Source organism: Carya illinoinensis, chromosome 15 (assembly GCF_018687715.1).
Source record: "Carya illinoinensis cultivar Pawnee chromosome 15, C.illinoinensisPawnee_v1, whole genome shotgun sequence".
In the NCBI taxonomy this organism is placed as follows: domain Eukaryota; kingdom Viridiplantae; phylum Streptophyta; class Magnoliopsida; order Fagales; family Juglandaceae; genus Carya; species Carya illinoinensis.
Window position 1 is genome coordinate 16,686,729 of NC_056766.1, and position 16,390 is coordinate 16,703,118.

General features: G+C 38.0%; 1 protein-coding gene across 1 annotated transcript; it reads right to left on the reverse strand.

Annotated features, from left to right (window-relative positions):
• Positions 1-1,761: 1,761 nt before the first annotated feature.
• Positions 1,762-15,330, reverse strand: LOC122297503 (protein ESSENTIAL FOR POTEXVIRUS ACCUMULATION 1-like). Its single transcript, XM_043107580.1, has 10 exons — positions 15,144-15,330; positions 11,108-11,196; positions 10,080-10,982; positions 9,865-9,976; positions 9,583-9,774; positions 8,496-9,260; positions 5,552-8,300; positions 2,876-3,066; positions 2,739-2,798; positions 1,762-2,356 (listed from the first exon to the last, which is right to left on the reverse strand). Exons 1-10 carry the CDS (start codon positions 15,211-15,213, stop codon positions 1,974-1,976), a joined length of 5,514 nt encoding a protein of 1,837 aa, XP_042963514.1. The 5' UTR covers positions 15,214-15,330; the 3' UTR covers positions 1,762-1,973.
• Positions 15,331-16,390: the final 1,060 nt, after the last annotated feature.

Below are 16,390 nucleotides of genomic sequence, written 5' to 3' on the forward strand. Positions count from 1 at the left end.
GGGGTTTAATGAAAGGGATTTGAGATAAGATATTAGGGGTGATTGGACCACAATCTGAGACTTCATATAACACTGATTCAGGCCTGAACTGTCACTTTGAGTTGAGATTGACTCTTTCTCCCTCTCCAATTGGGTGGTTATAAAACACACCTTAGCATTGGGTTTGTTTATGCACACTGAATTCCGTGTGTTAATCATTTTTGTTTTAATTAAGTGTAGTTGCCACCAAAGTTATTCACTCTTTTGATTTAATGCACGTGGCTAAAGATATTGATGCAAGGAATTCGATGGATTCGTTCCCAAATTCCTATAGGTGCTTTGAATCTATTAGCACGCAACAAGAAAATAAGAACAGAGCACCTCCATGAATGAAAAAGAAGACAATTGTAAAAGCTTCACCAAAATGGCAATCATGGCCACCCAATAATACTATCAAAATTAATTAATTTTGACGTCTCAATGTGTCCTCATTATTCATACCAATTATATATTAAATGCTGATTTGAATTCAAAGATGAGATGATATGCAAAATTTTGAGATAGTGCATTTCTTCCCTACACCTCAGGAGATGTAGAATATGATGTCTGGTCCCACCACTGACTCCACGTGAAAACACTGCTCATATTGGGGTTGGGGAATAATCCATACGTAGTAGAGAATTGACTTGTGCACTTACATGGATAATCATGAAAGATTACAAGTCTCATTTGAAAAAAATCCGAAAAAAAAAGGCCTCATTTGAAAAGGAGAAGAAGATCCTCAGCCAATTACAAATGGGAAGTACTACATTTTTTATAGCACAAATAAATTATTTATTTATTAAAAATAAAAAAACCTTCCATTGCCAACACAAAAACATAAGGAGAGAGTGGATCGCCCTGGGCATAGATCTCTCTTCCCTTTGAGCTGATGGAACATTGCAGGGAGCCTTTATCTTTAGGGTTATTCCAAAAAGGTTCCTGGGCAATTAAAGTGAATGTAGTCACTGATACGTCGTTCTCTAATGAAAGTTGTTTGATGTTTCCCAACTACATATAGAATGATAACGAGAAGCTTTGAAATGCACTTGTATTGTATATCATAATGCGGTAAGAAATAGATCTATTATCTCTCATATGGGTAAGAATCAGGAACTTTAGAAATTGTTGTGCAGTTAACCTAACAAAGAGGAAAACTCAATGAGAAAAAAAATGGTGAATGGCAATAATGATTGAATTACCCACAAAATTCCATGCATGATTGAAGACAAGTGCACCAAACTCATCCAAGATAATGGCCATGGAGTCAATCAAGGATACGTTGGTAGCTAAGTAGCTTTAACTTTTTTGGGAAAGCCTATAAGAAGTTCCACATTCACTGTATAGGAATTTTGGGAAAAGCCCAGTGGCCAGGAGTCATCTGTCACGAGGTTGAGCATTATTTTTAATTTGAGATGGCCCTGCTATAAAACATCCTTATGTTTGGGAAAAGAATATAGGATTCCCAAGCAATGCCAATAATCATTGGAAACAAAACTTGTGTTTCAAGAAACCTTTCTCATCTCTACAAAGTATGGCAACCTCCTTGACTGCTTCACTCTTGTTTGCAAAAGTACATGATCAAAGGAAAATTGCTGGACAAGGCACTTTGCTTTGACTCTTTTCAGCTTAATGCACAGCTAGAACATAGGGTACCTGCCATACTTGGTTGACAACTTCCAAAAAACATGGTTGGTCAACCAGAAGTTGAAGAATCTAAAACAATTGTAGGGAAAAAGAACATGAACATCAAATCAAGGTTACCTTGACATAATAAGATTACACCTCACTCAGGCTGAGACAAAAACGCTTGAGCAGATAATATTAGACAACTGCTGCTGTAGAGATAGCTAGCTCTATAAAGGGGAAATTGAAGCAAAAGTCCTAAAGCGAACCATTTACAAACACTAAACGAAAAGCCAAAATGTATTTACAAACTGGCTCTACAACCTCTCCTAATCTTCGACGCTCTGAATCTCACCCATCATGATCCGGTTACTGACAACATTAAATCCCAAAACCGAAGGGCTAACCTTCTTTCCTTTCTTCCCCTTCTTTCCTGCCCCTTTTGAGGACCCATCAGGTCCCACTGCAGTATCCCGATCAATATCCCCAGCACCTGCATTGCTAGAATTCACATCTACAGCACCAAATCCAGTGACCTTGTCGTTCTGACTTTGAAATGCAATTTCAAGGACATCCGCTGGTAACAACTCCTTGTAGTTGAGGAATTTGTCAATGAACTCGTGATCAGGATCATATGATCCAAGGTTCTCTATCAAAAGCATCTCAGCCTCTGATCTGGACTGCTTCGAGCAAAATTCAAGGAAACTCATATCTAGCAAGGTTGAAAGAACAATCGCATTGCATTAGCTAAAAACCAGAAGTTCAATTTACTTCAGACCTCAAATACTAGCAAATTTTAACGCTACTGTACCAGCACGTGTTCTGAATAATTGATACATGCAAGATGAACAAGCCTAGCTAATCCTATTTCCAGTAACAAATAGGGCACTGGAAGTTTTGATCAGACAAGCCATGCCCAGGGATTCTTTCCTTTCTATTATTATTATTATTTTATTTATTTTATTTTTATTTTGCTTCCTGGCTAGCAGAAAATGCGAAGGACAATTTCCACGTAGCCTTCAATACTCATATTTTATGAATTTAAAATATTTTTAAATAAAATGTCTGGCAAATCCAGGTGAAATCAACTTTACCTTTTGTCCCAATAAGCCTGAGACACTCACTCTGGCACCAATCTCTGAAGTCTGTGGCCTCTGCAAGGTGAAAGAAGGGATAAGAGGAAAAAAAAAAAGTATACACTATAAATATAACAAATCCTGCAGAGGCTTACCTGAATGATTGGTCATGACATCTCTTTTCCCTTTCAGGGCAGAGGCAGGTGAAGATGAAATAGAACGCTCAACAGATTTGCCACCAACTGATTTTTGTCGGCCAAATGATCCAGATGAAGTTCCTTTGACGGGAGTGCTTTTCATTACCCTAGTGCCCTGGCTTGCAAGGTGAGGGAATTGGAAATCCACCCTGCTTACAGAAAAAAAACAAACTCTTACTTTTCAACCATCATAATCAGATCTCATCAAGCTAGTACAGTGATAATTATTTATAATTACTACAATCTTTCACATTATCATTGTATGTACTAGTCTGTACATTAGAACTCTTCAACCATCAAAATTATAAACTGCCAATTTTCAACGATTACAATTAGATCTCACCAGACTGGTACATTATCAATGTATATGTACAGAAAAGTACATTGATAATGCGAAAAACAAATGACAAGTATATTGATCATGTGAAAGACAAGTTTTTATTCAATAAATTTAATAAATGGAAATAATTGTAAAAGTTGTGAAAATGCAAACTTGAGCCAAATTGCAGCATAGATGAACGTTAAAAGCAGTGGGGTCCTTCAAAATGCTGCACGGATTAATGATTTTAACCAAACTGCCACCAATCTCTACATATATTTGTAATAATTGCATACGAAACCCCTAGGGGTTGGCTCAAGTGCTAAAGGCTTTGGACTTGGGGGTATGCTCTCTCCAAGTCTAAGGTTCAAATCTCATTCGGTGCAAACAATCTCTAGAGGTGATTGAACTAGGGGATTTTTCCCTTGAATTATCCAAGGTGCACTTGCAGGAAATTCCTTGCCAAGGGCCTATGCACGCCCGAGATTAGTCGGGACGCTGTTCCCGGACACCCGGTGCCAATAAAAATAAATAAATTGCATGTGAAGATCTAGTCCAACATTGGATGGCTTCACATGTTGATTATCTTCTAAATGACAATGATAACAGAAATTTCTTTGACCATTTCACCTCTCAGCACTAGAATGGATAGATACCTATAATCGCAAAAACAGTGTTTAATTCACCAACTCAGGCCAAGCTGTTCCAGAAAAGATTTTTGTTCAAGACTGAAAGAATAGAACAAGGGAGGACAGTAAGTTCCATCCTAAAAGAAAGGCATTCATTCATAGTATCCGAGCAACAGGCACAGACAAATACAAAGCACAAAGTCGATGCATTGAGTCACTTAGTTACATGTTGTTGTGCCAAAAGCACTAAATAGATATGAAGAAGTATTTTGAGCTCTTATCCTACCATATCAAGACTATATCCTGCCGGTCTTGCTAAGTGTCCTATCTCTTCCCAAGCCTAATCCTTGGAAACATGAATCAATAACAAATTGTAATTGAATACTCTATTTCATGAGGAACTTCAGTATCCGGAAAATGTGCAAACGCAACATCTTTTACTATTGCAAACACAATGTCTTTTACTAGGCTAAACCCCAAACCCATATGATGCGCCCACATCACACAATTATGTAAATCATCGGCTTTTCACTAATGGGACATGACACCTAGAATTGTTTGCACCCAAGTGAGGACCTTTTGATATGGGGAGAGCATACCCTCAAAATCACGGCTCTTACCACTTGAGCATGGCCTTCTGACAGATTGTTGAAACAGAGTTTCCACACCAATAGAAAATGGATCAGAAAAATGTTGTGTAATGCCACACGAAAGGTCCAAGCCAGATCCATGCCCATACTAAAAATTAAAATTATAAAAAATACAAAATTAAATAAAAAAAAAATAGTACAATTGGAACCCATTGGAATTATTATAAAGAGTAAGAACCCCTCCCTCCCAACTCCCAAGCAATGTGGAATCTCATCCACCGTGTAGACTCCCCCCCTTAAATTCCTAGCATACTCGTCAGGCCATTCCATCATAGCACGGCTCAAGTCTCACACTTTTGGATGGGATTGGCTTTGATACCATTTGTAATGGTCCACGGATGGCCCAAGCCTCTCTGAGCCCATACCAAGAAAAGACTAGTCAACGGTTCAATTGGATTCCCTTAGAATCATTAAAAAGAGCAAGATCTTATCTCTCCCAAACAATGCGGGAGCTCATCCACTACCTATACAATCATAGACTATTTATGTGAGAAACTCTAATATTGTATAGACTCCAGGGAATGTCATCACAATACCACCGCTTGCCCACTAAAAGTCTCTACGATAATAAAGCAATTAATTGAACAAGACTAGGGATACGAAATATAATTTTTGGGGTGTGAAAACATGAATCTCTATAGAAAAATGATTGGAACCGGGTGTCCAGAACAAAGTCTCGTTTGGTGCACAAGCCCTCGGGTAATTCAATGGGAAAGTTCCTCCAATCTGATGGCCCTTAGGAATTGTTTGCACCCAAGGGTTCAAACCTTAGGCTTGGAGTGAGCATACAACCAATACCAAGGCTCTTACTACGCATCTATATAAAAATTTACAAGCCCAACTGTTAAATAGATGCTAGAACTCACAAAAAAGTCTCAAAGATTATAAGGATAGAAAAATAAAAGTTATTGATGAAGAATACCAACATATCTCATGATGCCATCCATTAAGAAAAAGGCCAAATTTTCCAACACAAAGCAGCAAACAATAGACAAAACCAAAAACTAAACTGAAGATAAAGAGACAAAAGCCATACTGCTTAGTTTCTTGCTTTGATTGATCAATTGGGCCCCAGAATAGATCATCATCTCCTTTATATTTTGACTGCACCGGGTGAGAATTGACCTGGATTGGAGATGAAGCCTTGGCAGGAGAAGATGCAGAAACTGACCACGAAGGCCCACTGGTTCGGGTAGCCTGAGTTGGCTGGGGTTTCTGAGGAGTTGAAATCTGGTTTGGATTGTGGGCAGATACCTTTTTCTCCTGCTCCTTTAGTATGTCCCGTAAAGATGTAGGTTTTGGAAGCTTCCCTGATTCAGTAGACCATGCTGGAGAAGGGGAAGAGTTAGCTGACTCTCCCTTCCAAAGAACAAAGTCTCCAAGAGAAGGCCCAGATGGGATTGCAGGCAACACTTCCTTCTCTTGCTGTATGGGACGAGAGCTTTTCCCTTTCTCAATGGGACTCAAACCAATAGAAGCCTCAGCAGAAGTAAAGGATATCGAGACCTTAGCTCCAGCACCCTTGGCTTTTGCTGATTTCTTTCGACTCTTTTTTGTGTCTTTAGCCTCAATGAAGTTATCATCATCTATAGATTCTGAATGGGTGGTCATAACTTGTGGGTTTGCCATAATAGATATACTGTCAGGAACATCACCATCTCGTTCATTAGACTTCTCCAAAACTTCTTCTGCCAATAGGTCATGTAAATGGCTCTTCTCACTCTTTGGAATCACAGAAGCTACAGGTTTCCCTAGAATTAACTCAGTATTTCCTGCATCTCTGTGAGTTTCCCTAGATATTTTTGAGTCAGGATTGGCCACAACTCCAGCCCAAGGAGTTGACAAACTCATGGAGTTGACAGAGCTGGTGATCTCAGATACCACCATTCCTGTCTGTGACTTCCTTTGTTCTTCCAGTTGAATTTCCAACAATGACTTGGGCTTCAAACCAGGAGCAGGTTTCCAAGCTCGTTGTCCAATATGTGTTTGGCTATTCTGTACTGTGACTGACCCAAGTACTCCCAAGTCACTCTTGACTTCAACAGTTTCAATTTCATCTGCTGAAGCTGTTGCAGACACAAAGCTTTGAACCTGTTGGGACTCCACATGTTCCGTAGTAGTAATTCCAGATTTAGGGCCTCTGTTATCTCTTGTCTTCTGCGAAGAGGTTCCACATGGTGCATCTCCAGCACCGACATCTGTCTCGATGCTCTGCTTTTCAATTACAGATTTCTTTAATTGCAGCAAAGATGAATCCTTAGGTACTTCTTTTGCCTGGTCAGAAGAGGTGTGTGATTTAGAAGATTTTTGCTTCTTAGGCTTCTTCTCAGATGCTTTTCTTTGTTCATGTACTTCAACGTTCTTAACTTCTGTCACCATGGACGGCTCAATGGTGCCCCTTTCGCTTTCAACATGCTGTTCTTCGAGCAAAACACAAGGTTGAGACTTTACATCACTGGCATGCTCAGGCACAGGCACTTTACTGTTATGTGTTCCTGCTGATAACAAATCAACAAGAATGGGCATAGATTCTGAAGTACTTTCAGCAGTCGCAACCACAACAGTTCTATCAGCCCTCAAACTGTTGTCTGATGTCTGCTCCACATCTCTAGGAGCATGTAATTCAGAATCAGAGACAGGTTTCTGCACACGCTGAGGGGGCTCCACAGGTCTGTTCATCATCTCAAAATGGGAGTTTTTAGCAAAAGATGGTGTCAGGGATGATTCTTTCTGATGGGTATTGCTAGTTTCTTCTGGAACAGTAGCACCCCAAGTTTCTTTATGGGCGTTGTTCCCAAATAATTGATGAGGCAGATGCAACAAAGAGGCTTCAGAACATACACTATAATTGACATCCTGGTTAACTTGTGGGGGCAATTTCACAAAGTTTGTATTATGCTGATCTTGCATAATGGGAATTGGAACCTGTGAACCAATCTGAAACAGCTCTTGTGAGGGCTGAAGCCGAGGAGGATCTATAGATGCATTCCCTGATGGTATTGCAGCTGCCTGTAACTGTCCAAAAGATGGATCGCCAAATCGCTGGTGAGGTTGATGCTCTGACAGCCTTTGAGAAAGCAGCTGTTGTTGCCTTAATAACTGTTGCTGCTCCTCCTGTTTCTGTTGCTGCTTAAGCAACAACAGTTTATCAAACATTGACATCTGCTGTGTTTGAACTGCCTGCGAATGTAACTGCAACAAATATTGTTGTTGTATCATATCTAATAATTGTGGATCTTGTGCTAAGCCAGATGACATTAACTTTTCAGGTGTAAAAATACTAGATGGATTATCTATCGCTTGAGCAACAGGATTTGTCAAAGGCGGTTGGTTATGTGATTGCAGCCACTGTTGTTGGATCCCAAATGGGGCTTGGGAAGGGAAATTCGGATCATGATGGAAATCAATCTTGTTCTGAAGTGGATCAGTTCCACTTTGGATTTGAAAGTTTGACCAACCAGGAAGACCATTATTTACACCAGAGGTTGACCTGTCAGATATTCCTTGGAGGGACAAGAAGTCAGCATTTTGAGAATGAAGAGGTTGACAAGGATTGTCATTTATTGAAGACAGAAGCTTTGACTGAGGCACTGTGGAATCTGGTACAATATCAGACTTTGAAACCAACGATGCAGCATCTCTTCCAGGCCAATATGGATAAGAATTGGATAAGGACCTCTGCCGTTCAAGGGCCATTCTCTTAGCCATTAGGTAAAGGTTGTTTCCACCATCTACTCCTGACGGGGGCATCACACTAGAATTACTTCCAATATATCCTTGCATACCTACCAATTAATCATAATCATCAGAGCAAGTTTTTTTTTTTTTTTTAATAAGCAATCATCAAAGCCAAATTAAGCTACTGTCTGGTTATAATTAATACAATTAAAAAGGAAAACATCATTTGGACAATGTGCAATAGGCCATCACAATTTCAACCCAAAATATTTTTAAAAATAAAACAAAGAAACAGAATTGACCTTCAGAAGAAGCAAGCTTCTCCAGTGCTGAACTGCTCATATTACTACCAGACATCAGTGACTCCAAAAATCTATTCTCAGCTTCTGTCATTGAAGGATGTCTCTGCCTGGGTTCACTCCTTAGAACATCAAGCTCGGTTAAGCCAGTTTGAAGCTTCCCAAAGCCACTGAAATTAGGCCGGCCAGATGCATCTTCAAATTCATTCTGTTTTGGTAAATTAAATCCAGGTGGAGGCCCAGCTTTAGCTCGTAAATGGGGCATAACATCACCAAGTGGCAACCAAGGCATGTCATTTGGACTTGGGCAGACTGGCAAATCTAAGCCAAAATATCCACCCTCAAACCATGAAATAATGTCACTCCCAATAAAAGGGCCTTGAATTCTTCCTTGTGGATCTTTATAGAAAAGTGTTAAGTCCTCTGGAGAAGGCTGTGTAGCTTTCCTGGTTTCCTGTTCCATCTCCATAACTCCAGATGGTTGCCTCTCAAGAATGGGATCATCAATGGTTTGCCACTTAGTCTTGTCTTTGGTTTCTGATGGGTTAGCCAATTTACTTTCCCACTCATTATTTAGTTCCTTCGGTGGATCTGACCAGCCCAGTTCCGAGGACCTTGACCTTCCATCATGCAACACATTATGTGAACGTTCTCCCTGGGAGGGGAATTGCCATGCAGTTGCAGGAATGGACGGATTTCCTGGGAGACTTGATTCCCTATTAATGGGCACATCTTCAGTCTTGCTATAAGAATCGTACTCTCTGGAAGCTGCAGATAGAAAATGCAAAGTAACACTTTAACGTTCAAAACAAAACAAAACCAAATCACCTGAATCTATAATAAAAATAAATAAATAAATAAATAAACATTATTTTTATCCTACAATTATTTTTCAGGAGAATGAACAACAAAAGTTAGAGACACATTTGGCAACTAAGATTATACGATTACATAAAATTCTAGTAATGCAGATCCTGCATTAAGGCTATCTTGAATCATGAAATCCGACCAGGTGGAAGAGTGGCTTTTCTTTTTCTCCTATTTTGGCATAATCACTAACAAAAACTTGTTATCTTGTCAGGATGAATACCTTCAGCTCTAAACTTGTTATCTGAGAATGACTTATGATCCCTCAAAATTTCCGTTTTCGAGTTGGACAAGTGATAGAGCGTGTGCCTCTCATAGGAAGGGCCTTCTGAAATATTCTCAGAACCACCTCTTGAATTGTCAGCACTTTCCTCCTTATAATCATCCAAAGCATTCAGAAAATTTTCCTTAGAGCCTGCTCAGACAATGGAATTTCAAAAGAGGTTAATCCATGCACAAAAGTGTGTCAATTAATATGTTAAGACATATTGGTAATAAAAACTACCAGGCTTGGTTCGCCTCGACTGTGTACCATCTGTTGAGGTCCTTCCGTCTTTAGATATCTGTGGTGCACCACTACTTACTATATCCCCTTTGTCAATTCCCTTCAAAACAGCCTACTCAAGTAGACATAAATCAAATCAAATGCTGAAAATACCCGCTCATAAAAAGATGCTGAAAATGCCCAAGCACATAAAATTATTCATTAAAGAAAATTACCGTTTCGTCAGAAGTTGGAGCACATAGTGCCAAGGGCTCTAATGATTGATCTTGTGTAAGAGAAGGAACTTGCAAAAACCCATCAACCAATTTTTCACAAGAGCTCGTATCAGTCAATCGGTATACATCAAGCAACTTTGTCCTACTATATCTTAATCGGTAAGGCTCCCCATGGCCACTCTCAACCCTATCTCCCCCACTTCCTAGAGAATGCATGCTCAAAGAGCCGCCACCATAGCTTACCCGTCCACGTCCCAGAGAAAAGGTTGGAGGTGTTGTTTCCCCACGCCCACGACCATAAGCAAATGTTGAAACTTGTTTGCCTGACATTACAGTTTGGTGATGAGGCTCTCCCCGTCCTCGGCTTTGCAGGGAGCTAGGTCTCCATGGCCGATAATGATCTCCCTCCCTCTCATCCTTTCCTTGATTGGCAACATGAGACAACCCCTTATCAAGATGCACATCACCATCTCTGCCAGAGTCAGTCCACTTCTCACGCACGCCTTCAATTTCCTTATCGTCTGGCCCCCAGCGCGTGTTCCATTTGCTCTCGCGCCGCTGTTCATAATTAGTGTCCCTGTTATTTGAGTCAGACCACCGCTCAGACGAAACACGACGCACTTCTCCAAGGTGTCGAGAGGATGAATTTTCTACCCAACGGTCTGTCCTGCGATTGTCACCAAGGTCTTTGTCTCCATCCCTCCAACGATCTTTGCGCATGGAGGAATTAGTGTCCCTTTCTTCATCACGCCAGCGGTCACGACGACCAGCTTCCATATCAAGCAGGGAAGTCCTGAAAACATCCTTTTTCTTATGGATTTCTTGGATCTCATCACCATTTCCAGATGACTTCACAAGATCTGAGCGATTGCCATAAGCTGGATGCTGGCTGAAATGATTTTCCTGAAAGAAAAATAAAGCAGCTGAAGCAACAATAAATTATGAAAGCAAAGACATCCCTGTACCTGAAAACACAACAGACTCAGGTGTGCTAGACAAATATTAAGTTAAAAGTAATGAAAACACACCAGAGCCACTATTCCAGGCTTACTATCCCCTGACTTTGGCAGAAGCCACTGTGGTGAAAGTGGAATAGTATTTTCAGACCCTAGAACATCTGCATAAATCCAACAGAAGCATCAATGATAACACTAAATTTAACGAAAAGAAAAAATTTGAAAGTCAACCCAGACAGGATTTGGAAACATCATGCTTGTCTCAAACATAATGTTGTATAACTGATACCACAAAATATATCACACTCCAGTAATCCATCCACTTCATTTGGCTAAACAGAAGTTTTTGAGAGATGGGAAATCTAACTCAACAACTCAAATTGTAACATAAACGATAGAAAGGTCACTCTCATTCTCATATTTTTTATAAGTTTTTTTTTTTTTATAAGTACTCTCATTCTCATATAAAACAAGAGTTAGGCATTATCTTTATTGTGCTGAACCAATGTAAAGCACGAATCAGAAGTGTGGCATTGAGATAAGTCACCTTATTTGATTTAAATGGAAAAAGCGATTCTGGATACAAATTTTCTTCCTGGGTGGGAGAAAGGGCTTTTTTATGGGCAGAGGGAGGGGAGGTCGTTTTCATGAATGAATAAATTTTAAATCATAAAAAAATTTTCTCCTCCATGTACTCAACTAGAAAATATTGCCACATGATTCCAGCATTCAGCCTCAAGTTTGTAACATTACAACTCCTCAAGGTTACGTATACCATGGTTATCCCATGCAACCATAATGCCTAACTTGCAGTGCTTCTGATTGTGTGAATGAAATTACTTCAATCAATCACCAATTTGTATACCATTTTGATGGTCCTCCTTTAAGTAACAATCATCAATGTACATCACTGCAAAAATAGTTCTTCACAACATCTAGATGCTGGAGAAATTTCATTCAAACAATAAATACAAGGGAAGATTGCATCCATTCAATCAGGAACTCAACAAGCCATATTTCCCAGAGTCTGGACCAAAAAACAAGTGTTTGGCAATTTAACCCAATGCCCAACCAAATCTTTTAAAATCTTAAATTAGTGCCATACTACTAGTCACAAGGCTAGCAGTAGCAGTTCGTATAAGACCCTAAGCAATATAGCATTCTAAATATCATCTGATGATGAGCAGCATCTGACTCAAAAAATTACTGGAAATTAGAGATCCGTAAAATGGATACATGTTGGACTCAGGCCAAAATGATCATGGGGGACTATATTTTATCTGTCTCACTCTATCATATAAACATACATAATTATTTCTATTTACGTCCATGTTTTACACATTACATGCTTCATTGACTATAAACTAATTAATGAACCATCATCCATGACATCAGTATAGAAGGAAGCCCGGTTCCAATCAAGTCACAGGTCTTCTTAGTTGCTTTAAAACTTCCCAGTAAATCAGTAAGCCTCGCAGAAATTAGTAGCAGCTGGTAAGCAAGTTACAATATATGTGTAGCATACAGAAAGAACTGGAACTAAATAATTAAAATACTCACAGAAACACAAGAAAATAATTAGCTAAAAATTTACTAAGTCAGCAATTTCTGGAGCAAAGATCTCAATAAACACAAGTTTTAATGACATTCCACCAAGGGATAAGGAAGCAAATCCTTTCACCACTCAATAAATATACATTCTTGCACAAAATGGATAAAAAATTTACACTTGCTATTGCATCTGATCCACCCCAAAAAAAGGCTAATGGAAAAGCTCTCGTTATCTGAATTAAATCTTCATAAAAAATTATCAAAAAAAAAAAATCTTCATAAAAGTTAAGGGTGTGCTTAGTTAATGAGATTTTGAGAATGTTTGAAAACGAGATTTTCTTGATGCAGAAATCTTACAAAAAAACCTAGGTTAAAATTGTAGTTGCACTACTAAAATTCATATAATAACCACATCCTTTACATATATTGGAACTTCTACAAAAGTTTTACTTAACTTCCAAAAAACATATCACATGACAAGTGTTGTCACGTTCACAAATGAAGATTTTATTCATTCCCCAGAAGAATTTCAAAGGAGCGGTGGCTATAGAAAGAAAGGAAGGAATGGTTGGCATTTTGAAGTCGAGAAAGGACATTGGATGAACTTAAATGCCACTTTTCAGCACTTTGTTCCTACAGATGGTAACTATAGATTTCAATGGACTAAGCTTTCCTGTTTTCCTCGTATCTACTACCATTTCTTAACTAGGTGTTGTCTCTTGTATAGTTCTCGTGTACTTGGGCAATGCCTATTCTTTATTATTAATAAAGTTAATGTTTATCTATAAAAAAAAATTCAAATGTGTGGAACTAAATAGAACTACATTGTTAAGAGATACATCACTTTCTGATTGTGAAGCTATATAAGTTATACAGGCTTCTAGTCCCTTCTATTCAACCAACCCTCAGAGTGGAAAGGTCTAGCTGTAGTGAAAACTCAAATGCTTGCCTACCCAACGAGATATCTTTGCTCAAAAATTCTACAAGGAAATGAACTTTAGCGGAGTTATGGGACATTATACAGAAAATTGATCAAAGAACCTTTTTCTGAATAAAACACATAGGCCATAACAGTGAGCCGCCCATATTGATAGTCGTCATAATTGGTCCACAATCCATACAGGTAGGTACTCAAGAATAAGTATTACAGTTCTAGAATTCTGACTTTTCTCCAACTTGTTTTCCAAACTAATTCAACTTCACTATAACTACCATTTGAAATAGAAAAGTGGGCAAAATAACCAAAGTAGAGAGGGAGCTGAGAGCTAAAAAATAAAAAATTGGGAGGCAAGAGATGTGACAGATCTAATACTCCACAAAAACTTAAAAACAACTCAAAGGCCATTCATACATATGCAACAAATTAAGGAACTTGTTCTTGGGAGATGTTTGGACACAGAGATGAGAACTGAAATTTTCAAAATTCTCAAAACTTCTCATCATTTCATTCTCAAACATCACTCAAATACAAAACATTTTTCAATTTCACATCTTCAATTTTTTCATCTAATCATTAATTAATCATTATCCAAACACAAAAATCAGTACAACTTTTACAAACTTCAAAACAAAACACAAAAATCAATACAACTTTTACAAACTTCAAAACAAAACACAAAAATCAATACAACTTTTACAAAATTCAAAATAAAAAATGATATTCAAACAATTCTTTAACTTTATAATATTTGTATTCAACTTTTTCTCTCTCTGTTCCTCAAACCCATTAAAACATCTTAACTCAAATCATTTCACTACTATTCACAAAATTTCAAGATACTCCAAGTCTCCAAACAAGGCCTTAAAGTTTAAGGTGACCTATGCGGACCAGGTTATATCCCTTAAATATCTTGTTGCACAAGCTCCCACGCAATAATCTCATCATATACATCTAACCAAGGTTGTAGAAAAACTGATGGCATAATGCCTGCTTTAGTGTTCAAAGGCCAAACGATTTCAATCCACACAATCGTTCAAATGTATCAATGAAAAAAACCAGTGAAATTGAACATTATGTTCTCCATTGGATAAGTATGATTGTGATGCGTTTACTGATAATCAACCAAGAAAATTGACAGAATACCCTCATTTCTCGAAGAAGAGAGAGGCAATAAAAGCTGATCTTTCCAGTGCACACGTAAAGGAACCGTGCAGTGAGCAAGCAGAAATAACCAAAAGTACGAGGTTTTTCAAACAAAGTGTCAAATAAATAGCTTTTAACCATTACACTTACGAATGTTTTAACTAAAGCAGTTATCATGAACAATAAGCAGTTATCATGAACAATGTCAAATCACAACAATTATTTCCGTCCTTGTTCCAGGAACCAGACGGGGCGTTACGCAAATGAAAAACGATACCAGAGAAATGCATTACCGTATATAAACAAGAACCCTGAGGTAAAAAAAAAAAAAAATCACAAAAAACCCAAGCTCAAATGCATAAAATTTTCCCATCAACCAAGGTCGAGGTACTCAGTACAAGAAACTGAACACGAAAACCTAGAATATCCTAAGGCAAAGCGTTTGCTCCTTCGATTCGAAAGGAGATGAAATACCTTTGGAGATCTGCCGGGGAGGCGTGACGGAGAGGTGGGGGCGGGAATCGGAGTCTTTGCGGTCGGCCATGGATGATTGACGAGAGTTGCAGAGAGAGAGAGAGAAACCCTTGCTTTGGATTGCGCCTTGAAGGAACGAGGTGAGAAGTGAGGAAATGCGACGGGAGAGGGGGAATATAGGTTAAGGCAACGGAAGATAAAATCAAAGGGTGTAGGTTAAGGGGACGTTACTCATCAGCTTACGTTAGTAGAAAGGATTGTTTACTATATTCTCACGCGCCGTAATAACGAGTGGGCATCACGAATACGCGTTTGAGAACAATGAGAAGATTGCCTTGATTTGTAATATTCGGCAGTCGGTGGTTTGGGAATTTCGAGGGAATGTCAATTAGTGGTTTGGGGTTTATACGAGGGTGCGCAGTGCGCACTATGCCAAAATGGGGCATTGCTCTTATGGATATAGGCTACTCCATTAGTCGCTGGAAAAAAAAAAAAAAACAAGATAGTCTACTCCATTAGTCTTGGATAATATTATAAATTATTAAATAATGAAATTCGTTTAAGTTTGTAAGTTTTTCTCATGTTCTTTTGAAACTATTTATTATTTATTTTTTAATGAAATTAAATAATTAGAAATATAAAATTACAAAAAGTTATTAATTCAAAGAGGTCTTTATAATGAATGAAAAATTCTATTCATTATTCACACACACCACATACTATATTTTTTTTATTTTTTTATTTTTTTTCTTACCAAATGTGTGGTATATAGATGATGAGTAGAAGAATTCAATTAGTTTAAGAAGAATAAAATTAAAAAATTAAAAAAAAAAGTTTGATGTATAATGTATGGAATGATCCAGCCATGTTGAATTATAGATTATAAGAGTTTTATGAACCAATAAAAGATTTTCCTACGCCATTCTTAATTATAAGCATTCTATATAATCTATCCAATTAAAATTTGTAATTAGTCGATATAGATTTATAAATTAATTATCAAAGAATATATATATATATATATATATATATATATATATATATATGTATTAGTTTTGCAATGGTGACATAATATGTGTAAAGTAATATAGGCATTATACAATAATATATACCAATATTTCTTTTATGGTTTGAACATACACGTTGACATTATGTTTCGTATGCCTATGGACCGAGTTTTTAGAAATTCAGGTCTTCAATCTTAGGGGCCTACTAACATAGAAAAGAGATTGATAGGAGGTGGCCCT